The following is a 25,677-nucleotide window of genomic DNA, read 5'->3' as shown; positions in this document are numbered from 1 at the left end:
AATTTCATGAAATATTGAGGAGGGATGACAAACATCAGGATTTCAGAGAATAAAAGCATTACGTGTGTGGGGTCCCATGTACAGGATGGAATTTGGGGATATTTAATGAGGTCTCTCTTGTTGGGAGGTCTAATGAAGTCTGTGCTGCAGCAGGAAACCTTCCCTTTGTAATTAGATCCCAACATTTTGTCTCCAGCGTGATTGCTCCAAAGTATAGTCAAGCAGGAGATCTAGGGGAAGCCCTTCCCACATCCAATGTTTTATCCACCTTCATTCCAGCAGAAATAAGGTTGTCTAAGCATGCCTCCCCCTGCCCCCATGGGCACGTTTGTAAGGCTTCTCCCCATAGTGAAACCTCTGATAGAAAGTAAGAGATGATCTCTAGCTGAAAGCCTTCCCACACTGAAACCATAGGGAACAAAAGCTCCTTGGAATGGTTTCTCTAATTCTGAAGAAGCTCTGAACTCTATCTGAATGCCTTTCCTTCCTCCTGACATTGATCAGATTTCTATCTCATAAGAATTCTGAGATGGGAAATAGGACATGACTGTTTCCTGAAGGCATCACCACTTTGACTTTATTCATGCGGTTTCTCCCAAGGTTAGACCCTCTTGTTACATATGTTAAGCGTGTTCGTTAGGGATCCCACAGTGCGCTATGGCAGAGAGCGGCCTGGGCTCCGGGAAGCGGCTGTGGGGATGTCGGGGATGATGGGCTGGGAGGAGGAAGATGACCTGGGCAACGACAACGATGGCAGGATCTACATGGGAGTGGACGGGAGGGAGAAAGACCTGGGGGACCTGTTGGACAAGTCCGGCCGCATCCGGAACATCCAGCTCAAGAACCACTGGGGCCTGGCGCCCTTCGAGGATCCCAGGGATGCAGAAGATGCTATTTATGGAAGGAATGGTTATGATTATGGCCAGTGCCGGCTTTGTGTGGAGTTACCCAGGAATCCTGGGGGTGGAGGGCCCAGTGGGAGAACTGGACCACAGTCAAGATATGAATTTCGAGTTCTTGTCTCAGGCCTTCCTCCCTCAGGCAGCTGGCAGGATTTGAAGGATCACATGTGAGAAGCTGGGGGTGTGTGTGATGCAGATGTGCAGAAAGATGGCATGGGGGTAGCTGAGGTCCCTCCGCAAGGAAGATATGGAATACTCCCTGTAGACTGGACAATTCCAAATTCCATTCCCATGGGGGTGAAACTTCCTATATCAGAGTTTATCCAGAAAGAAGCCCCAGCTATGGTTACTCCCGGTCCCAGTCAGGGTCAAGGGTCGTGATTCTCCACACCAAAGCGGGGGCTCCCCATACTACACCCTTCCTCTGCACGGTACTGAAACCGCTTATGGTTTCCTTGTTCTTTTGTTGGTGTTTGTTTTGTTTTTTAGTGGGAACTGAGGTGCCCACTGCTCGGAATCTACATTCCAAATTGACTTAGTGTGGTAGGAAATTTTTTAATGACTTTTTTTAAAGGAAAAATTACATACAGTACAACTACACACATCTAGTTTCTACCAGCGCCATATTGGCAGTTGAGATATTTTAAACTGCTGACATTGTGGTTTTGGTTTAGAAGTTTCCTATTTCCCCTTCCTCCCCCAATTATGGAGAAAAATCCCTGCTGTGTTATGGTGGGTTACTCTGCGCAGACACCATATATAGGAATCAGCCCATTCTGTTTAGAGATATATTTCTGAAGTTTAATAATTAAAAAAAAAAGAATGGTAATTAAGGAGCAGCTAGGTGGCACAGTGAGTAAAGCGCTGGCCCCGGAGTCAGGAGGACCTCAGTTCAGTTCCAGCCTCAGATACTTAACACACACACACACACACACACACACACACACACACACACACACACAATAGCTTGTAACCTTGAGCAAGTTACTTAACCCCTATTGTCCTCCAAAAAAAAAAGTGGTAATTAAAACTCTGTCACATGCAAGACACTGAGTAAATTTGTCTCCAGTGGGGATCTTCTGATATTTAGTAAAATCTGAGGTCAGTGTGAAATCATTCCACATTTATTACAAAAGAATGTGCTTCAGAATCAATTTTTTGATGTGTAACAATTCCGGAACTCTGTGTGAGTTTCCCCAATAATTACATTGTTGGGCTTCTTCCCAGTGTGAACTCTCTGATGGAAAGCAAGATGGCAGCTCAGTGAGAAAGACTTTCCACATTGATTATATTCAAAATGTCTCTCTAAAGTGTGGATATTCTGGGGAATAACAAGAATGGAGAAGTACCTGAAAGTCTTTCCACATTGATTACATCCAAAGTTTTCCTCCACTGTGGATTCTCTGATAGGTAGGGGAGGAAGACTCACATTGAAAGCCTTTCAACATTGATTATATTCATAAGGCTTCTACCGAGTGTGGATCCTCTGATGGTCTTTCTCAAAGAGCTCCTTCTGAAAGTCTTTCCACACTGATGACATTCAAAATGTTTCTATGCACTGTGGATTCTCTGATGGATAGTAAGATTGTGCCTTGTCTTGAAAGCTTTTCCACACTGATGACATTCATAAGGTTTCTCTCCACTGTGGATTCTCTGATGGGAAGTAAGACGATGCCCTGTCGTGAAAGCCTTTCCACACTGATTGCATTCATAAGGCTTCTCTCCAGTGTGGATTCTCTGATGGGTAGTAAGACGCTGCCTTTGTGTGAAAGCCTTTCCACACTGATTACATTCATAAGGTTTCTCTCCAGTGTGGACTCTCTGATGTATAACAAGATTAGACTTCCCTCTGAAAGCTTTTCCACACTGAATACATTCATAAGGTTTCTCTCCAGTGTGGATTCTCTGATGCATAACAAGATTAGACTTCTCTATGAAAGCCTTTCCACATTGATTACATTTATAAGGTGTCTCTCCACTGTGGATTTTCTGATGGGCAGCAAGTTTAGCCTTCTCTCTGTAAGCTTTTCCACAGTGATTACATTCATAAGGTTTCTCTCCACTGTGGATTCTCTGATGGATAGTAAGACACTGCCTTGTTGTGAAAGCCTTTCCACATTGATTGCATTCATAAGGTTTCTCTCCACTGTGGATTCTCTGATGGTAAGTAAGACACTTCTGTTGTGTGAAAGCCTTCCTACATTGGTTACATTCATAAGGTTTCTCTCCAGTGTGGAGTCTATGATGGATAACAAGATTAGACTTCTCTCTGAAAGCCTTTCCACACTGTTTACATTCATAAGGTTTCTCTCCACTATGGATTCTAAGATGGTAAGAAAGATTCTGCCTTGTTGTGAAAGCCTTCCCACATTGATTGCATTTATGAGGCTTCTCTCCACTGTGGATTATCTGATGGGTAGTAAGATTTGTCCTCTGTGTGAAAGCATTTCCACACTGATTGCATTTATAAGGTTTCTCTACACTGTGGATTCTCTGATGTATAACAAGATTAGACTTCTCTCTGAAAGCCTTTCCACATTGATCACATTCATGAGGTTTCTCTCCACTGTGGATTCTCTGATGGGTAGTAAGATACTTCTGTTGTGTGAAAGCCTTTCCACACTGTTTGCATTCATAAGGTTTCTCTCCAGTGTGGACTCTCTGATGTATAACAAGAGTAGACTTCTCTCTGAAAGCCTTTCCACACTGATTACATTCATAAGGTTTCTCTCTGGTGTGGATTCTATGATGGACAACAAGATGGGAGTTATATCTGAAAGCCTTTCCACACTGAGAACAGGCATATTTTTTCGTCCCAAGGTAAAATCTAGCCTGGCAAGGAAGAGATGGGTAGTGGGATGAGGTTGCTTCACATTCCTTATATTCATCAGGCTCTGCTCTAATGGGAATGTGCTGTTCAGGAATGAGCTTAGACTCCTGACTCAGGACCTTCCCATCTTTATTACCTGCAGAAAGCATTTCTCCAGCATCACTATTCTGATGTCTCATGAGGTCTGAGTTCCAGTTCCAGGTCATTTCCCCTTGATTACCTTGATACATTTGCATTTCAGGAACCTTTTTGTGGGACAGAAAAAGCTCTACATGTTCAATCAAGCATTTGCTATATTCACTTTCCTGAAGATAATCATTCCCTGAGGCCATTTTCTTACAGTGATTTAGGATAGAAGACTTTCTGTGTCTCTTTCCAATTTCATCCAATTCACAGTCACTCTTTGGATTTTTATCTAACTTGATATTTGAGTCATGGATTTCTCTGAATTTGAAGTCCCAGGGGCCATCACTCATGAATATTTGCAGGTCATGTTTTTCCAGAAAGATTGCACAATTTCTAGTCAGCTCTGTTACTTTGAATCTGGTATCCACATCTAAAGAAAAGAAACAAATAGACACCAAAAGATGTAGACATGTAAGTACATGCAATAACAATGGTTATTAAGACGTATGAGGCTTATGACCTTCTCATCACCACCCTAAATGCAACAAAACTCTGTGTACTCTTGGAGCAAACACTGGCATTCAATGGACTGTATCACTGTAAGGAGAAGAGACAGGCAGGCAGTGAGAGTGACAAAGGAGGTGTAACCCCAGAGTGCTGGACCAATCAAAGCCTCATTTATTCCAAGTTGAACATTCACATCCCACAAAAGCTACAGCCACAAGGCAAGATGGCTCCCAGACTTAATGTCGACAGATTAGAGTGGTTTTCTATGGGAGAAAAGTTTATTACTAACTTGGAAAAAAAACTGAGCCAACACAGGGCGTGCAGCATTCTAGAAATGCAGTGCGGGGCTTTCAGACATTTGTTGTACAGCATCACACTTACTCACCTGGGTCAGAATACTTGAATTCATCCAAACTGGTTTGATAAAATGATGGGGAAATGAAAAAGCTTATAAAGTAATGAATGCTGTACAGGGCTTAAGAAGCCCTGGGTTCCTTTTCGCAGCTGTATTCTTAGGGATTCTATACCCTATAGAGTTGTTTTATATGGGTTATCTCTTAATATCTACATGGCTTTGTTGGTGATATGTAGGAATGTTGAAGATTCCTAAAGCTTTAAATTCCAGACTGCTACTTTGCTAAAATTATTAACTTGCTTTAATAAAGTTGTGGATGGAGTCTTTGGGATATTCCATGTATATCATCTAACAAAGACATGAGTTTAATTACCTCATGCCCTATTCTGATTTCTTCTATTTATTCTGTAATGTTATTGGATTTCCAACACAACACTGGATACCATAGATGGCAATTGGCATCACTGTTATACACAGGATCTTGCTGGGAAGGCTTCTAGCTTAGACCCTATACTTATCACACTTGCTGAAGTGCTTAGCTAAATGTTTTTTTAATCAATTTGAGAAAAAAAATCTATTAATACCAACAATTTCAGGGATTTTTAATAGAAATTAATGTTGTATTTGATCAAAAGTTTATTCTTCAGTCACTGATATAACCATGTAATTTTTTGTTACTTAGCATTGATACAATCAATGATGGGAATCATTTTCTCTAACTTGAAGCCCCCCTCCATTCCCTGTATAAATCCAAATAGGGCTCAATGGGCAATCTCTGTAATATATTGGGGTTATTCTATAGCTAGTATTTGATTCAGGATTTGTGCATCCATGTTCATTCAGGAAACGAGTCAATCATTTTCCTTCTTTTTTATTCTTCCTGCTGTGGGTATCAATACCATATGTTTCATAACAGAAGTTTCTACTGACACTTTGTGCATATTTGTCCAAATCATTGCTTTAATATTGGAATTAGTTGATCTTTAATGTTTGCTAAAAATTCCCCTTCAACTCCATCTGCTCCTGGTGTATTACTCTCAAGCAGTACATTTATGGCCTGTTTAATTTCTTTTTCTGCAATAGGTTTACTTAGAGATTCTAGTTCCTCTTCTGTTAATCCCATGAGAATAAGGCTCCTGCTTTACCTGCCCTCAGTCCCACCTAATTACAAGAGGATTAATTTCTGTGTGATAATTGCTCCATTTTACCCTTCCCTAATTTCATTTCTTCTTTCCTTTTAAGACACATGTTAATGTGTAATATCTCCTCCTTTGGGGATTAACTCCTGGGGCTTTGTTCCTTTTCTTTTTTTTAAATAAACTTTGACATTCAGCTCAGATACTTTGACACATATTCTGTAAACTGTCATGAAACCTCACTTTGATCATACTGGATATTAAGCATGCCCTAGACAAACTGTCCATTTGGCCCATAAGAGTGTTCTTTATAGCCTATCATAGGTTTCCAGTGGTGCTTAGATCATGTGAATCCACAGGCCACTGACGTAAACTATTTCAACCTCTTTGAAAATTAAGATTTAATTTTTTAAAATTTATGTAATGAAATAAGCGTTTCTGTAACCTAATAGAATAAAACAGATAATTTTACATGAAACTGCAAATCTACTCTGGACAACTTCCTGTTCCTTTCAAATTGAAAACAGAATGATCATTTCAATGTCTTGCTTTTTCTCCCACCCCTGTGTTGACTGCCATTACATACAAATAGGTGTGTGTGCAGTTATAGACACACTGCTTTCCAGTTTTCCCAAATAATGAACTCTTGTCCCCAAATATGAAGTCCATACTTCTCTAGTACAAGGCTATGATGGGTATTTGGTGCTGTATGTACACACTTTTCCACTGATCTCTCCTTCTATGTCTTAACCAGCATCAGAGGATTTTGACACTTATTGCCTTACAGCAGAGCACAATGTCTGGTAACACTATACCTCCTGCTTTGAGTCTTTCTCATTGGATTCTTTGACATTTTTGTCAATTTTTCTGTTTTCTCAAACAAATCTTCTTACTGTTTCTACTTGAGAAAAAACAGTTTTCATCATCAGTTTAGATAAAATTCTCATTTTTATTATATTGGTCCTACCTACTGCTGAACATTTATTTAAATCTGATTTTATTTGTATATAAAATTTTATAATTTGGTTTATACACTGTCGGGGTTTTTTTGGCAGTTGGAGTCAGAGGATAAATTCTCCACCCCTTGTGAAAATTTTGGTCTGACAATTAACATCAAGAAAAGAGAGCAAATGGTTCTTACCCAGGGAGAGCAGGGTCTGGATATTCTCCAGCATGACCTCCTTGTACAATGCTTTCTGAGAAGGGTCCAAGAGACGCCACTCCTCCTTAGTGAAGTCCATGACCACATCCTTGAATGTCACCAACTCCTAAACCATCAAAATCACAAAATTTAGAGCTGGAAGAGAGACTCCAGAATTCTTCTAGTCCAACCCCCATCAACTTAGAAGAGGAAACTGAAGCTCAGACAAGGAAAAGAGGATGGATTTGCTGTTTTAAAATAAAGCATTTTTGGAAAACCTCCTAAAGGCTTTTAAAAGTCAAATTAGAGAAGTGGAAATAAACTATTTTAGAATTACACTTGACAAAATGGAAAAAATTTTACTAAAGAAAAGTTGCTTAAAAAGTAAAATATGTGAAATTGTAAAAGAGGTGCAAAATCTAACTGGCAAAAAGAACAGCCTAAAAAACAGAGTCTGAATGAATATGAAGAAAAAGGCCTTCAAGAATAAGTCAAGAAAATAATTTGCTAAAACTTAGAAGTCAATTTGACGCTAACAATGACTATGAGGTAGCAAGAATCAGTCAAACAAAACCTAAAGAATGAAAAATTAGAAGAAAATGTTAAATAATGTCTCATTGGAAAAACAACTGACCTGGAGAACAGATCCAGGAAAGATAATCTAAGAATTATTATTCTACTGGAAAGCCGTGATGAAAAAAGGAGCCTGGACAACATCTTACCTTCCTGATGGAAAAGCCAGAGCTCAGTGGAAAATCTGATCTCCAAACAGGAGACTCAAGAGAGACAGAAAAGAATAAACAGGGAAAACACAAACACAAGTAACTTTCTCTGCACTAACAGCAAAGTCTTTATGTCCCTATATGGGAAGCTGATACTTATCAATATTGAGAATTGCATAATCATCGCTACATAGAAAAGCGTTATACATATATAGAGGGTGTGGGCATAAACTAACCAAAGTGATTACCAAAAAAAAAAAAAACCCTATTAAGGGGAAAAAAGGAAGTATAATGGGAAAAGAGGAAAGGAGGAGACAGAAAAGGCAATATTATGCCCCACAAAGAAACACAAAACATTATGTTTATTACATTATAAGGAAAGAAGAGAGGGGGATGAACATTTTATGAGCTTTACTCATAAGCACAGCATTCTAATATGAAAAGACAAAAAACTTATTATAATAGAGGAAAAGAAGGGAGGGAGAGGAGCACTGTACGAGACTGACGGTCATCAGCTTTGACTCAAGGAGGGAATAACATACCTTGTTCAGTATAGAAATCTCCTGCGCCCATCAAGCACCAGGAGGGGGTAGGCCAAGAAGAGGGGATTGTAAGAAGGGAGGGAGGAAGTAGCAAGGTGGAAGGGTAAGAAAATGGATGGGGGAGACAGGGAGAGAATACTGAGGGAGGTGGTGGTCAAAAGGAACTCTTTAGGAGGTGAAGGGAGAAATAAAAGCATAAACAGGGGAGGGAAGAGGGTAGAGGGAAAAACACTTTGAATGTGAATGTGTTGAACTCCCCCATAAAATGGAGGTGGAGAGCAGAATGGATTAAAAACCATAATCCTACATTATGCTGTCTACAAAAGCACATTTGAAACAGGGGGGATACACATAGGGTAAAGGTAAAAGGGTAGAATAGAACATATTATGCTTTAGCTAAAGTGAAAAAAAAGCAGGGGTAGCAATTCTTATCTCAGAAAAGGAAAAGCAAAATTAGATTCAACTAAAGGGGTTAAGGAAGGAAACTATATATTCCGCTAAAAGGCACTATTGACAATGAAGCAATATCATTACTAAACATATATGCACCAAGCAGTTCAGCACCAAAATTACTAGAAAAGTAGTTAAGGGAGTTAGAGGAAGAAATATATAGGAAAACTATACTAGTGGGGGACCTCAATGTCCCCCTTCTGAACTTGATAAATCTAAACTCCAAACAAACAAGAAAGAAGTTAAGGAGAAAAGAATGTTAGAGAAGGCAAATATGATAGACCTCTGGAGAAAACTGAATGGGGACAAGAAGGAATATACCTTCTTCTCAGCAGTACATAGCATACACACAAAAACAGAGCTTATACTAGTGTATGAAACCATTACAATTCAGTGCAGAAAGGCAGAAATGCTAAATGTATCCTTTCCAGATCACAATGAATCAAAATTATATATTATAAAGAGTTATGGAAAGATAGACTAAAAACTAATTTGAAAACTTAATAATTTAATCCTAAAGAATGAGTGTGTTAAGCAAGAAATCATAGAAACAATTAGTAATTTAATTCAAGGGAATGACAATAATGAGACAACATACCAATACTTAGGGGATGAAACAAAAGCAATTCTTAGGACAAGTTTTACATCTCTGAATACGTATATATGTGAATAAAATAGAGAAAATGGAGATCAATAAATTCGGTTAGCAACTGAAAATTCTGGAAAAAGAAAAAATTGTAAATCCCCAATTAAATACTAAATGAGAAATACTGAAAACCAAAGGAAAGATTAATAAAATTGAAATTAAGAAAACTATTGAACTAATAAATAAATGAGTTGATTTATGGAAAAAAATTGTTAGAACTTTAGGCAAATTGATAACAAAAAAAGAAGAAACAAATTACCAGTTTCAAAAATGAAAAGGGTGATATATCCTCCAACAAAGAGGAAATTGAAACGATAATTCGGAAATATTTTGCCCAACTGTGTGCTCACAAATTTATTACTTTTAGTGAAATGGATGAATCTTTACAAAAATAGTAATTGTACAGATTAACTAAAGAGGAAGTAGAATACTTAAACAACCCCATCTCAGGAAAAGAAATTGAACAACCTATCCATGAACTTCCTACGAAAAAATCTCCAGGGCCAGATGCATTTGCTAGAGAATTCTATCAAAAATTTAAAGAACAATTGGTTCTGATACTTCATAAACTATTAGGGAAAACTCGAGAAGGAGTACTAACAAATTGTTTTTATGACACAAACAAGGTACTGATACCTAAATGGGGAAGATCCAAAACAGAGAAAGAAAATTATAGACCAATTTCCCTCATGAATGTAGATGCAGAAATTTTAAACAAAATATTAGCAAAAAGAGTACAGCAACGTATAATGAGAATGCTTCAATATTAGGAATGTTTCCATATTAGGAAAACTATGAGTTCTTTTTACAAATAAAGTTAATGTAACTGAGATTTGGAGGCAAGTAGAAAATTGGGAAAGAATTTTTACAACCAGTGAGTCTAATAAAGGTCTTATTTTTTTTTTTTTTTTTTTTTTTTGGGGGGAAATTGGGTTAAAAAAATTTCCCAAATTTAAATGGGTAGTTTTTTTTTTTTTTTTGTGGGTGTTAAATGTTTAAGGCCGGAATTGAACTTGTATCCTCCTGACTCTGGGGCCGGTGCTTTACTCACTGTGCCACCTAGCCCCCTTAAAGTCCTTATTTCTAAAATATAAAGAGAATTGAATCAAATTTATAAGAATACAAGTCAGTCCCCAAATGATAAATGATCAAAGGATATAAATAGGCAGTGTTTTGAGGAAGAAATTAAAGATATCATATATCTTTGTGGTTAACATATAAAAACCTGCTCTAAACCACTACTGATTAGAGAAATGCAAATCAAAACAATGTTGACATGCCACATCACACCTGTCACATTGGATAAGATGAAAAATTAGGGAAATTATAAATGCTAGCCAAGATATGGCAGAATTGGAAAACTAATGCTTTGTTGGTAGAGTTGTGAACTAATCAACCTTTTTGGAGAGAACTTGGAACTATGGTAAGCCCCAAAGGGCATACCTTTTTTAGGGGAGGTCATACCAAGTGTGTGTACCTTTTGACCATACAAAGTAGATCATACAAATGGGAAAAGAATTCACAAATAAAAAAAATATTTATAAAAACTCTTTTTGCAGTAGCCAAGAGTTGGAAATTGAGGGGATGCCCATCAATTAGGAAATGGCTAAAAAACTTGTGGCATATGAATGTAATGGAATACTATTGTGCTAGAAGAAATGAGGAGATGGAATTCAAAATAACCTGGAGAGACTTACATAAACTGATACTGCGTGAGGAGAACAGAACCAGGAGACTTTGAACACAATTACAGACATAACTTATGTGTGATGACTAACTGATGGACTGGGCTCCTCTCAGCAATACAAGATTGTAAGACAACTCCAAGACACATGATGGAAAGACTATCCTCATCCAGAAAACAGAAGGCCAGAGTTTGAGTAGAGACTGAAGCAAACGACTTGCTCTCCCTTTTGTGTCTAGTTGTGTTTTGTTCCTCCTTTCTCAGTGTTCACCTTGTTGGTTATAATTCTTCTTTACAAACTGACTAATGCTTGGTGTGCAGGCATTTGTAGAGCCTGTATCAGATTGCATGATACCGTGCAGGGGGAGAGGAGATATGGAACTCAAGGGATTGTGGAACCGAATGTTGGAAACTAGAAGCAGATAAACAAATTTAATAAAATAAAATTGAAAAAATGTAAAAACTTTTAAAAGAGAAAAAGAACTTAATGTGACATGCTGCTACACTTCTAGAACCTTGGAGCGAGGTTAGGGACTGAAGACAATGACTGACGAGGGTCACTGATGGCGACTGTCCAAGGAAGTGGCCACTTCTTCCAATCCTTTGCTGCCTGGGAGGGCTCATCCACGTTCCCAATCTTAACACATGAAAAACGTGTTTAGCCCAGGCCCTTGGCATCTGATGCTTTTCATATCTTGCACAATGTTATGATTAGGGGTTTAAAACAATGTTTTAGTCTTTTCCTGATTTAAGATTCCCAAGAATTTACAAGTCTTTGCTTTTCACTCCATGTTCTAAGCCATGACTCTGCCTTCATTGCATTCCTCTCACCCACAATGTGGTCACTGTAGCAAGGCCATGCATTTCTTCATCTCTCCAATCCCTAACTTGTCCTCACCAGAAGCTCGTGCCCATCTCTTTCCTTCCCCATTCTCCCACATTCTCTCTTCCCCACTGTGGGCTGAGCTCATGGACTCCAACCCTCCACATAAGGAGGGGTCAGCTCACACATGTCCACACTTGCACCTTGGGGCACTAGGAATGTCTCACTGACTGTGCCAATATGTCCCATGTGTTTTGCCCAAAATCTCTTCCTTTGGCATGACGTCTGAAAGTGTAATCTCTGTGGGGACAGGACAGTCTTTCTTCTTTTCTATTTGAATCCCCAGGCCACAGCACATGGCATTATTCACTTGTTGCAGTGGTGACTGACTTTTCTAGACCCCATGTGAGATTTACTGAGCAAAGATGCAGGAGTGGTTTGCATTTCCTGAACACACTCCTTTCACAAATGATGCACTGAGGCAGATAGAGTGAAGGGCCTTAAGTGACTCAGGATCACACAGCTAAGTGTCTGAGCCCAGATTTGGACTCAAGTACATGAGTCTTCCTGATCCCAAGCCCAGTGCTCTACCAACTGGGCCTCCTTGCTGCCCATTACTTACTCCTTAACACTTTACACAACTTAGCTTTTATTCTTCCTTTCCTAAAGGACTCCCTGCAAACTTAGCATTGATACTTTAATTGCCAAATCTGACGTATTTATTTCGTAAAATGTGGATTCAGTCAAAAGGCCACACTTATGAATCCAGAAGGACCATGTGGCCTGAAGCCCACAGGTTCCTGACTCCTGCTCTAGGCTGATTGCATTCAGATACCAGGATAGAGTCACTTTTGATCCAATGATGTTCTTCATTTTTATCTTTATAATTTCAGAACATATGGCCTTAATGCCAAATTTTAAGAGTATTGTTCATGAAGGTATGAGCCACTGATAGAGGGTAAAAAAATCACAAGTATCCATGTGACTTTAGAGGAGACCACATTATAATTTAGTTTAGGACACACTCAGGTCCATTTGGTGCCAGGACCTCAAAATATAGGGTTCACTCCTGTGGATTAGTCTACTGCCTGAGTGTTCTTGTGGCAGTCTTCCTACTCTGAAGCAGAAGGGACTCAGTCCCAAAATAGGATGAAGCATGAAAAGTGGGAATTGTTTGACACATGAGGGCAAAGGAGGTCTCAGGGGGAACCAGGGTTTTCCGTTGTGGCCTAGCTAGAATGTGAGCCTTGGAGTGGATGTGGGTGGACTAGGAAAAGGTCAAGGTAGTAGAAGGGTCATTGCCATGGCCATGGCATTGCAGCTGATGGAGACCAGGAATAGCAGTAGAGAAGAAGGCAGAGGCTTGAGTTTCTAGCCATGAAAGTGAATGGAGAAACAGGAAGACTTGGGGCCTTAGGACTGAGGCAGAAAGACTAGTGGACCCTCTCAGAAAGGCCTTGGTTCACTGAGGTCCATAGGGCCTTCTGCTTTCCTTAGGGCCCACATTTCTAGGCAACTTCTGCCTTGGTCTCCTCCTCCTGGAAGGCTCCCTGACTAACTGGAAGCAGCCCTTTTCCTTGAGATAAAGAGGTTTCCTAAAAATCCAGTGCTGGGCTTGAGGTCCCAGGTTGGGCTGAGTCAGGGCATCAGAAAGGTAGATGGCCTCCCTGTACTCTAACTAGCCTTCAAAGACCAAGAAGTGGTCTTTGATGCCACCTTCAGGCCATGATTCCTGCTTCACTCAGCCTCCAGAGCCCACCCTGAGGCCCAGCTCCCCTTCATGGAGAGACCTCTCAACAGGCCCAACCCTTTCTTCCCTGCTGCTACTTTCTGGCCATCTTTATTTCCTCCCCTTTCCAATCTCTTTCCTCCTTTAACTCTGGGAAGCACACTCACACCTTTGGCCCTCATATTCCCCAACCCTTACCACTGAGGTTTTCACCTAGCACATAAGCAATGGTTTTTAAAAGTGAATTATGGAGAAAACATGTCTGACTCCATTTGATGCTACACTGGCTATTCTGAGGCCAATGTCCTCAGTGTCTCCTTCAGTACCTCCCTTCCCCCAGTCTCTGTGAGAAAACTCCCAGGACTCAGTGTCTGTCCTGTTATTCTGTCTAAGAAGGCACAAAGGGCTTAGCAAATGCTGATTAGGACCTGACTAATCAACCAGCTGCCATTTTCTTTGGCCTGGTCTAAGAGGCCATGCTAATGACCTTTGTAACAGACCTTTGTAACTCTTACTCTACATAAACACTGTTTCTTTTCCAAATGTCCTTTCCCTCTCTCTCTCTCCCCTAACCTGATCTTAGCCTAAACTTCTTTGTAAGCCTCACTACAGGACCTCAGGGATCCTACCCAAAGTGCCCTACCCATGTGCCTCAGGAGGAGAGCCTGTGTCTCTGGCCCCTGTGGAAGTCTGACACACCCAGGTCCATCAGGGAGCCTGTCACACTCCTGGGTGGACAAACGAACCACAGTTTACTCTCTGTCTGTGAGCTGTGCCTGTCCCTGGCTAGGACCCTAATAATTCTCACAATAGCATCAAATGAGATAATATTTATATGGCCACTGGCACATAGCTGAGGCCATGCCTCCAGACACTCAGCCCTTTCCAGGCCATTCCTCCTTGGTCCTCTCCTCTCTCACCCAGGGACACTGGCCTCCTGGCAGATCCTTGACCCAGCCCCTCCAGCCTCTAACCCTGGGCCTTCCCAATGACTGTCCCCTCCCCTGGGCCTCCTTCACATTCAGGGCCATCTGATCATCCTGAAAACAAGCTGTTCCTGGGTCCTGCCCTCTCTTAGGGCCAAGGATTTGCAAATCTGTGCCTTCCCCTCCACTTGAAAAATGGATGGTCTTCAAGGACAGAGGCTTTAGTTCTCTCCCTTCACAGATGGTTTGTGCTGTCCCTCAGCCTGCACATGCATGGCTGAGTACACATTGTATGTGTGGGAGCCAGCACAGAGCAATGGGGAACAAGCCACTGCCCACTGGCCTGAGATTCTTGAGTCCTGGGTTCAGATCCTGCCCCTGCCCTTATTACCTGTCACTGGAATGGAGTCAATGTCAGTGCCTGGCCTCAGCTGGGGTGGCAGGTAGCAGCATCTAGGACCCCAAGCATGTGACAAGCTTTCCTCATTTAATATTCCTTCACTAAGGTTTCATTCCCCTTCTCTATGGGCCAGGCCCCAGGGTGCCAGCAGGAGTGGGTTAAAGATCACAGGGCGTTCATCTGAATCCCTGGAAGGGGGACTTGGATGGAAGACCTGAGGTCCAATCAGGCCTCAGACACTGGCTGGGTGGCCCTGGGTAAGTCACTTCATCTCAGATTGCCTCAGTTTCCCCTTCTGTAAAAGGGGATAAAGCTTCCTTGGTCCTCTTCCATCCCACCTTTGCTGATGAGGATCAGGTGTGTGGATTGACTGTACTCACCTGGCATGACGGTCTCTGGGCCAAAGGGGCCATTCTCCTTAATTCTAGGCTCTCCCCTAGCAATAGGCTTTGGTCGTCAGCAGGCTGAGCTGGCAGGGAGAGAAAAATCTCAGGGTGAGAGACATTTGACTTTGCCTTCTCTTCCTAGGATGGATGCTGGAGTGACAGAGAGGGGGCTGTCCCAGCCCTTCCAAAGGCCCTGCCCTGCCCTCAGGGGAGAGACTCCACCACAGGGGCAGGGGCGCAGGCTTAGTGTGAATCTTCTGAGCAGGGAGAGGACCTGCCCCCTCCAGAACTCCTTCTGTTTGGCCTCATGCCCCTCCCCCATCTCCCTTTAGGGACCCAGGAGGCAGAAGGGGCTTGGGAGCCCAGGTGGGAGGAGACCAGTCAGAGCCTCAGTGGCCTCAGACCCAGAGCTCTGCCTCCACCTGACACTGAGGGTGAGACTTGTAGATCAGGCAGCTGTGACCCAATGGTAAAACTGGGGACGGCACCTTTGGGATGTGCCAGGAGGACACTCAGCAAGGTCAGAGGGGGAAGAGGAGGCCTGATGGAAAGGGCAGCCAGCAGAAGTGGGGTGAGGGGAGGGGCCCTTGTGCAGACCCACCTGGCACCTGCATGTGCAGAGAAGGCTCCCAGAAGGCACAGAGATCTCTGCTCTCAGAGAAGAAGGCAGAGAGATCTCAGCTGCAGGACACCTGGAGAGATCTCAGTTCTTTGGGAAGAAGGCAGAGAGTTCTCTGCTCTTTTACTGCTTCTCCTGCCAGCCCACCTGCTCTGGCTGAGTCTTCCTAATCCCCACAGTCCTGCCCAGCCCTGGGGTTGGTCCATCTTCTAGACTGACCCCCCTTCTTCCCGCCTCCTCCCTGGTTACCAAACTTCCCCTGGGAGAGAATTCCACCAGGGCCCCACCCACCAGGCTGGTCATCTCTGAGCCCTCCTGCCTACTGCCCTCCCATATCTCTCCCTCCCTCCCTTAGCCTGCTCTGAGGCTCCAGACCTCCCCAGCAGAATCTCCTGGTCTCCCAGCTCTCCCCCTGCTACACTCTTCTTCTTCCTCACAAGGACATGCCCATCCCACAGCCCTCATGGTTCCCCCAGCCAGGCCCCTCCCCTTATTCCCTCCCTCTCAGGCCCCCTTTCTTCTCTGCAGCCACAGCCCACACCTCCCCCTCCCCACTGAGCTCTGCTCCAAACTGGAGCCATTGACCCCCTTGGCCCATCTCCATTCCTGCCCTTCCACACCCCAGTCCTAACACTGAGGGGGCCTTTCCCTCTGTCTGGTTTTATTTTCAGAGACATCTTCTCTCAGAGGCAGACCTTTGGATGCTGAGGCCAGGACATCAGGACATCAGGACCCCTGGCTCCAGGGCAGCTGTTCCATCTCAAATTATAAACTTTATCTCCTGATACAAACCTCCACATCTCCTGTAACTCTACGACTTTGGCTGTTACCTGATTATGCAAGTGAATTCCATCCCCTGGGAGGCCCAACCACTTCTCTCTTCTCTCCTCAAATCCTGGGTTCTATTGGGAAGGGGAGAGGTGCAGGAAGCAGGAAGTTTTGGTCCTGGGGAACAAGGATGGCAGGAAATTAGGCAGGAGGCCAGAGAAGGCCTGACCTGGGATGGCTGTGGGGGCTAGGGAGCTATTACCCCAGCTCAGAGTCCTCAGTGACCCTTCTGGCACTTTTTGGTTTTGTTTTTTTTTACAAGAGTGAAGACAGTCCCCTCCCCTCTGGGCCTCACCAGGCAAAGGGGAGGGGGTGGCCAGCAGGGGCAGCAGGACAGAAAAGGTTTCAGGACTGGGCAGTGGGGCCTTAGGGCAGTTTCACACCCATCCCCAGGTACTAAAGCAGAGGGCAGCACCACCTGCATCCTCATTTCCTCAACTGGAGTGGAAAGAGAAAGTTTCAGGATGAAAAATGAAGTCAAAGGAGACATAAAAGGTGCCTACTGGCATTTCTGTTTCTGTCCAGCAGGGTCTCAGGGCCTCTTGACCTGGGAATTCCCCAACACTAGACACTCTTTGTCCTTTGCTCCCCAGTGCCAGGTCTGGAACTGACAGACGAGGAAACTGAGTCTGAGACAAGTGGCCTGACCCAGCTGATGGGTGTGTGGGGCAGGGTTTGACCTCAGGTGCAGCTGACTGAGGCCCAGCACTGCCCACTGCACCCTCAGCTACTTCCCTTTACCGAGATTATTGAGACTGAACAAGAAAACAGCAGGCCCAAGCTGAGGGAGTTAGCCCCATGGGGAAGCAGGAGGGCAGGGAGTAAAGGGGACCAGGTCGGAGCAGAGGAAGGACTTAAGGTCCTTGGTCATGGTCAAGCAGGAGAACCAGGGCAGGGCAGGATCTCCAAGCACCAGTGTTCATCCCACAGGTAGGGGTGGCTGACCTAAAGAAGCCAAGGAAGGGGCTGCCCCAGTGGGGCAAAGGAAGCCACAGGTTCCCCAGTCTTGGCCTAGGCCCTAGCCACTGGTCTCTGAAAATAGGGAGACCACTATTTTTAGGTGGCTGAACTGTGTGCAGGAGGTGGAGAAGGGAGCAGGGGATGGGAAAAGGAGGGACCACCCAGTACATGGAGCTTTCTCTAGCACATGACCTGGGAAAGGGAGGAAACAGTATAGCTCTAAGATGAGAAGGCTCAGGAAGGCCTTTCAAAGGTGCTGTTTATTTTAAACTTAGGTGGGCACTGACCAGGGTCAGGAGAGTCAATGCAATCCCTTTTTCAGTAACATACTTCAGAAGAAAAACTGAACTTACAGTCAAGACTTTGGAAGAATTGGGGGGGAAGGGAGAGGGAGAGGACTCTGAATCAACAAGATATTGGTTATAGGAGCAGTTAGGTGGCACAGAAATGCAGCACAGGCCCTGGAGTCAGGAGGGACTGAGTTCAAAACCAGCCTCAGACACTTAATATACAAAATTAGCCCTGAGGCCTTGGGCAAGTCACTTAACCCCAAATGCCCTACCTTCCCTCATCCAAAAAAAGGCAAGGGGGAAAAAAAACCCAAGATATTGGTTATTAATAATCGTTTTCACACTTCCCATCTGCCTTCCTGAATAGAGGACCTGAGTTCAAATTCTACCCAGGCACTGTTACATTCATTTGGGAAAGTTACTTGACCCTCCTCTGTAATAATATGGCCTTTTTCATGGAGGCCAAGGCTTTTAGAAGCCCTTTGCCCAATGTGAGTGGGACATTATGTCACCTACACCAGCCCCTAATACTACAAATTGGAAAATGAGGTGATAAGATCTCCTTCCAGGGTGCTGCAGCCCTCCCAATTCTTCTTAGGTGATTCCCCTTCCAGGCCCAGGCTCCACTCACTGGCCTTTCTGCCCCTTCCCCAAACTCAGACAAAGAGAAAACTGTCCCCAAGCTGTGCTCCCTCCAGCCTGGAAGGCTCTTCCCTTCTCCCATAGGCCTCAGGGTCTTTCAAGGTGGGGCTCAAATCCTCCCTCCTGCAGGCCTGCCCTGCTTTCTTTCTCGATCACCAGTCCCTAGTGCCTTCCTCTCAGATCACCTTCCATCTGTCTCTTCTCTCTCTACAAGTTTGTTGTAAGGAATCATTGACAGGTTATGAATAGAGAGCCAGACTCAAAGTCAGGAAGGCCAGGTCCAAGCCTGACCTCACACCAGGCTGGCAGAGACACCTTTAGCAAGTCACTGAGAAGAGATGAATGGCCTGGAATATTTCCAAGATCCAGGCTGGTTCAGACATCCAGGATCTGGGATCATCTCCCAGCAGACAGGGCACTCCAGCCCCAGAGATCTCCTCCACATCCATAAATTATGTGGCAACCCCCACATCCCTCCATTAGAGGGTAAACTCCCAGAGGGTTAGGGGTCTTTCAGTATGTCCAGTAATAGGCAGAGGGGACTATCCACTGAGAAATCAATCAACAGGCCTGATAACCCCACACAGAAGGAAAAACTGAGAGCTGGGGGAGGGGGAGGAGGGGAAATTGGATGGGAGAATTGTGGGGGGACCCATTAGCATTCCTAAAGTTCTTGAAAGCCATTCTCCCAACACATCCTCCAACAAGAGGGAAAGGCTCCTTTGTTTCTTAGGGAAGAAAACAAAGAGGCCCAAGGGGTTCTGGGCTTCCTGGATGGGAAGAACTTGGGTGAAGGCTGGGGGGCAGCCCAAGGACCTGGGGGGAGTCTCATGGGCCAGTAGTAGCCCCATCCCCTCCTCATCCTCCCAAGATTAAGAGGGGGGGGGGAGAGGAGAAGAGGAAGGTAAGATTGTGGAGGAATGGAGGGCCAGAAAAATTTGTGAGGGGACAATGGAATTCCAGAATCCAGGAGAGAGTGGGGGGGAGGGGAGAGGAGTTCCAGACAGGCTGGGAAGCAAAACCAAAGCTAATCCAAGAGAACAGAGGAAAGGTCAGAGGAGGGAGAAAGGTCAACAGCCCCACCCCCACATCCCCTTCCCATCTGCAGTCTGGGGCTCAGCGACCAGAAAGACTTGGATTTGCAGGAAAGGGCAGCCCCTGTAATGAGGTGGCTGAGGGGGGCAGAGCTGGGCTCTGGTCACAGGGTCTACAGCCCTGACTGCAATCCTGGCATGGATTAATGAAGACCTGAATAAATGACTGTTCATTCACTCCCTGGGAGAGGGAAGAGGAACTGAGAGCCAAGGTCCAGGGCCCCAGACATTTCAGAGGCAGCCACAGATTCGCAGGCTCAGGGTACCCCATGCCCTGCCCCCTGGGCCCTGGGAAGTCAGGCTGAGCTGGGGCAGAAAGGGGCCCAGCAGGAAGGCTCCTGGGCTCTTAAATGCAGGAGAATCCTCTGAGATCACCAATGTCCCTGCCCCTCTCAGCCAATGAGGCTGAACAGGCCAATCAATCCAGGAACATGAACTAAGCACAACTAGGTGGTGAAGTGGACAGTGTCAGGTCTGGAGTCAGGAAGACCTAAGTTCATATTCCAACCCCAGACACTAGCTGTGTGCTCCTGGGTAAGTCACTTAACCTGATTTGCCTCAGTTTCCTCTTCTGTAAAAAGGAACTGGAGGAGATGGCAAACCACTCTAGTATTTTTTCCAGGCCCCAAAAGGATTCCCAGACTCAGGCAGGAATGAAAACCTCTACCATGAGAAAACAAGCAAACACAACCCTCCAGCACCCAGTATCAGGCTCTGGGCTGAGGCCAGCAAGGCTTCCAGGAACAGTTTCTGAAAATGGGCCAGCACTGGGAGGAGGGAAGGAGGGCATTTTAGGTTTGTTCCTTCAGATATGGGAAGAGAATGACCAGGAGCCCAGAGCCTGTCCTGAGAGAAGGGCAGAGCACAGAGAAGTGAGAATAAAAAGAGCCCACAGGAATCTAATTAGCCTGGGAAAACTGGAGAAAGCTGGTGGTTGGATGGGGATTCATTCAGGTCCCCACAAAGTGTCTGAAGGATACTCCCAATGGAGCCTGGGCCCCAGCATGGCTGGGGAGCTGTCCAAGCTAGGACAGTAGCAGGAAAGCAGGAAACTGAGGCAGGACACATGTGATTTCACAAATTGGAATCCACTTTTCAAGGGTCCAACTCTCAAAGGACCCTGGGCTAGAGCCAGAGGGGCCCTCAGAGCTCCAGGCCCTCATTTGTCCTGGAGGAACATGAATAAGAGAGGTCAATGACTGTGATGGGGTACCTGCTGTCTAGGTCAATTTGTGAAACCAACTTGTCTTTTCCCTACCTTGGGCTCTGCCTCTTCCCCTATCTGGAACTCCACCTAGGGAACACCCTGTGACCCCTTTGTTCTTACTTAATCTCTTCATTTCTGCTCAGGCCTGGCCCACACCTTCCTTTGTCCTTGCCTTGGGTCTCCTCTGGTCTGGCCCAAATCTTATCTGAACTATCTATCCATGCACTGAGGTCCCTCCCTTCTGGTCAGCCCTGACTATGGCAGCCCTACCCTTTAAAAGTAAAAGCCTGTGCCCCTCTCACTGGCAGGTCCCCTAAAGGACTCTTGCCCGCTTCTCATGGAAGCGTAACAATAAACTTCTACAACTCTCACTCCAATTAAACCTGAGACCTTGAATTCTTTCCAGATGCTATTGCAGGTTCTGCTCTTGATGGGGGGAAATGGGATCCCAAAAGGTTCAGCAGATATTCCAATCTTATCCAAGACCAGAAAAGCTGCAATATCGTCTGGAAAGAATTCAAAGTCTCAGGCTTAATTGGAGTGAGAGTTGTAGACGTTTATTGTTACGCTTCCATGAGAAGCGGGCAAGAGTCCTTTAGGGGACCTGCCAGTGAGAGGGGCACAGGCTTTTACTTTTTTTTTTTAATTAAGCAATCTTGCTCAAGGTTACACAGCCAGTTATTTCTGGGTGTGGTGCTGAGTATCTGAGCCCGGATTTGATCCAGGTCATCCCAACACTGGAGCCGGTGCTCTTACTCTGAGCCACCTGGCCGCCCCTAAGCAATTGGGGTTAAGTAACTTGCTCAATGTTACACGGCCAGGTGTTTCTGGGTGGGTGCTAAGTGTCTGAGCCCAGGATTCGATCTCCAGGTGTTCTCAACACTGCAGCCGGTGCTCTTACTCGCTGTGCTACCTGGCCGTCCCATCATGCTTTTACTTTTAAAGGGTAGAGCTGCTATTATCAGGGCTGACCTGACAGAAGGGGCCTCAGTGCATAGACAAAGGTCAGAGCTGACCAAGAGGAGCTCGAGACTTTAGTGCCTAGATAGTTTAGATAAGATTTGGGCCAGGTCGTTAAGGAGATAGAAGGTAACGGCAAAGGGGGGTGTGGGCCAGGCCAGAGGAGAAATGAAGACATTAAGTAAGAACCAAAGGGGTCGAAGGGTGTTGCCTAGATGGAATGTGGGATAGGGGGAAGGGGCAGATCTCAAGGGTAGGAAAGGACAAATTACAACTTCATAGACTGGTTTTACAAGTTAGTCCGACCTAGACCCCAGGTACCCCATCATTCCCCCTTTAAACAGATGACACCCGAATTCATTTGGGGGTACAGGACGATGATCTCAGCTTCCTGAGCTACTTCCTGCTGGAGAGGGGCGAAGAGCTGTCCCTGCCTCTCAGGGTATCATCCTTCAAGGGGTGGGGTCCGTGGTCAAGGTCCGGAATTTGGCCCATGCCAGGTCCAAGGGGTGATGGGTAAGGACTTAGGGCAAGGGTTGGTGCTCAGCCTGCGCAATCACCTGCAAGTGGAATGCACTGAGCCTAGAAGAGACAAGCTTAGCAAGAAGGTTAAGCAGACAAGGACCAGGAAAAGGGGCCAGTATAGGGAAAAGCCAGGACCACCATGAGGAAGAGGAGGAACCTGGTACACTAAGGGCTTCATGAAGTCTTCCATCCAATTGGCCTTTTCCACTATATTTTTGGTGTGGAGTTCTACCTGTCAGGAATTATTGATATACATGCAGCAGGAGGTGTTAGCTAGGGCACAAACACCCCCACCAGAGGCCAGCAGATAATCTAAGGCCATGATTTTAGAACGTTGTCGAAAAACCCCGTTTAACTTGTTTTAAAGGAGAAGTGCTGGGCTTAGTGATGTTATAAATAGTCAGAGGGGGTGTGAGAAATCCCAGGGAGCACATACCTCACCCCCATCTGACCCACCCATCCCACAAAGAAAGGAATATCCTTGGGGAGGACAAATGGGGGCCCGTTCGTTGTAGGCCTTGAACATGGAGGCTCCATGGGTCAGTTAGATTGCATGACAATGTTCCCGGCAGAAGAGTCACCTGCCTGCCAGTGAAGGGTGCTGAGCCTAAAAGACACAAATCTAGCAAAAAGATTAAACAAACAAGGGCCAAAAAGGAGTAAGAGAAAATTGACCAGAAGTGGGGTGAGTATGGGCTAGTATAACCCATTACTCAGACTATTTCACTGTCCTTCATATTTTCCCATAGAATAGGCCTTTCAAAATCCCACTAGAGATTTAAAATTTCTTCTAAAAGTATTTTCCCTTCTTTAAAACAGTTCAAGACTCATAACACTTTTAGAATGATCTTAAGCAGTTTGCATAACTTTCTGTACATGTTCTAATCCTAAATAATATTAGATTTTCCAGTAGGCTAACACGAAAGAGCTCACATCTTTTACTGACTCCCTGCTCCGATCATAGAAACCTGCTATAGAAGGAAAAAACAGGGACCTGTGACATTCCAAATATGACAGGATAAAACATCCTTGATTCTGTTTAAATTCAGGTTAGTTACAGATATCCAACCATGCAGTATCCATTCCACCTCAGTGCTAGACTCAGAAATAGGTGGGGAATATTCCCTTTCAAAGGAACCCCATAGGTAAACTGAGCCAGGAGGGATCCCATCCCAGACCAAGGCTAAGATTGTGCCTCCAGCCTTTACCAAATGCAGGCTTCCACCTGTCCACAGTACAGGCTCTGAGTAGCTTGTGGCATTTTCTCAGATACTGATTTAATGAAGATAACTATACCCAAATTCAAACTCAAAATGAAATTTAGTTATGGTCCCAAATGCCTTTTACCTTGAACAACAAGCCTCAACAATCACAGCTTAGAGCCAGTTATAATATTTCTATTCTCTTGTAGCTGCTATAAGCAATAAAGATTTATCAGGTTCCACAACTGCAAGGAATTCCATTTACCATCTTTCCTTCTGAAATCTAGAAGCCAATTGATAAAAATCCTTTTTAATCCTTGCAACATTTTAGCAAGTTAGGTTCATTTAAAAACTACATGACTAAAACTGTTCCTTTCCCAATGACCTTGCTTAATTAACAGAGAGTTTCCAGGGGATTTGGCAGTTTTACTTCCCTTGTTTAGCCAATTCTCATATAAGCAGGAGGACTGTTCTGAATGGGCAGAACTAGTCAGAATAGTTGTCACAGTTTTAGGTTTTAGCATTAAAACAGTAGCCCAATAACTTAGTTAACAGTTTTACAATTTTAAACAATCTTGACTGAAACTTCTTTTTAAAGAAAGACAGACTTGGAAGCTTAAGATTTTCCCAAATTACAATACTCCAAAACTTTAAGAAAGACTGCTTCTCATACAGCATAGATAGTACAGATGTTTACCAGTAATGATATCATCTCAAATTTGAACTTCGAAATAAAAACAAATTACCAATCTGATGACCTTAAAACTCCACATGAAGTTATACTGAACTAAAATCTTTTTTTGATGCCATACAACCAATCAACTTATAATCAAATTTTGGCTATTCCAGAATAGCCAAAAAGTTAAATGGACAATCAGCTATCACAGTACAATATCGGCAGTATAATGATTACCACTGGTTTGTATCCCAAATATAAGAGCTTTAAACCATCAGATATTATAACATAAAAAATCCAATTCACATGAAATGAACATTATAACATAGGGTTAGCAGAACTGATAAAGTAACATAGCTAGTTTTATACAACTTTTTCTCCATCTTTTAGTTTCAACAAAATTCAGATTGAAAACTGCTTTGTCACTCAATTTTTACAGTATAAGAGGATTTTACATTTAGATTTTACAATTTAGAGATACCATAATAGAACAATGACATTATGACATTAATTGCATTTCCAATTCATCACATACCAAAATTATTGATAGAAAATTAGGCTTACCAAGTGCAGAAGCTTTTCTCCTCTCCCCACAGTTGCAGAGCTTGGTTGTGGACCCCAGGATTTGAAAGGAAAGGGGGTCATCTGCATGCCCCAGGGGCCCTCAATATAGCTGATATGCCTCCCCCCAATGTTTTTTTAGCTGTTCCAACTTTTAATCCAATAAATTTTATGTGTCCACTCCTTAGAAACTTCTTTGAAAGTGATAGCTTTGACTTCCCTAGCAAGGGGAGGGGGAGTGGCGCCTACTCCCTTATCCCAGTTCTAGAGAACCCAAAAACCCCACCTTATGTATCAAATCTTAGAAAATATTCCAATTTGCCTAAATGCCAAATAGTAAAATGAATTCTGACTTTTCTTTAGCATCAAATTAGGAGTGACACTTTTCAAAGATGACCAGAATGCATTCAGTTGCCTTTTAGTTGCATTCTGTTACACAAAACTTTCCTCTTTTATGTGAGGCAGGAAATAGTTGAATGTTAGTCTGCCTGCCTCTTTGCTCTGAGGGAGAAGATTCCCTCCCTTTCTTATGGCCTTCTCCTCACTGCACTTGGTAGGAGTGGAATGAAGAGGAGGAGATTTTCAGACTTTTAAAGATCTTAAAACTTCTGTTCACAAACAAGACAATATTTTTCTCTCTTTCTCTCCTTCTCCAGCCTTCATTCAGCAGCAGGGGAAAGAAGGAGGGAAAGAGATACAGCATTTCAAAGGAATGTCCTGCAGTTGCAGTTTAAAGCTTAGAAGATGTCAGACCACTCACACACACTCATTCACAGAGAGAGAGAGAGAGAGAGAGAGAGAGAGAGAG

General features: G+C 43.9%; 1 protein-coding gene and 1 pseudogene across 1 annotated transcript in view; one reads left to right on the top strand and one right to left on the bottom strand.

Annotated features, from left to right (window-relative positions):
* Positions 1-683: 683 nt before the first annotated feature.
* Positions 684-1,401, top strand: LOC138172235 (serine/arginine-rich splicing factor 9 pseudogene; annotated as a pseudogene).
* A 102-nt stretch (positions 1,402-1,503) lies between these two features.
* LOC138172236 (zinc finger protein 571-like) overlaps positions 1,504-25,677 on the bottom strand; it is an 83,621-nt gene continuing 59,447 nt past the window's right edge. Inside the window, exons 5-9 of the mRNA XM_069101939.1 lie at positions 16,755-16,869; positions 15,907-16,014; positions 15,300-15,388; positions 6,998-7,124; positions 1,504-4,288 (exon numbers count right to left, since the gene is read on the bottom strand). Coding sequence (XP_068958040.1) covers positions 2,454-4,288; positions 6,998-7,124; positions 15,300-15,388; positions 15,907-15,919 — 2,064 coding nt within the window. The 5' untranslated portion in view covers positions 15,920-16,014; positions 16,755-16,869 and the 3' untranslated portion in view covers positions 1,504-2,453. The remainder of the gene's footprint in view (positions 4,289-6,997; positions 7,125-15,299; positions 15,389-15,906; positions 16,015-16,754; positions 16,870-25,677) is intronic.

Source organism: Petaurus breviceps, unplaced genomic scaffold, assembly GCF_028583685.1.
Source record: "Petaurus breviceps papuanus isolate PSGF00001 unplaced genomic scaffold, PetGlider_PUasm1.0 522, whole genome shotgun sequence".
NCBI classification, from domain to species: domain Eukaryota; kingdom Metazoa; phylum Chordata; class Mammalia; order Diprotodontia; family Petauridae; genus Petaurus; species Petaurus breviceps.
Note: the sequence above shows the minus strand (reverse complement) of the source record. Positions and strands in the feature narration are given on the sequence as shown.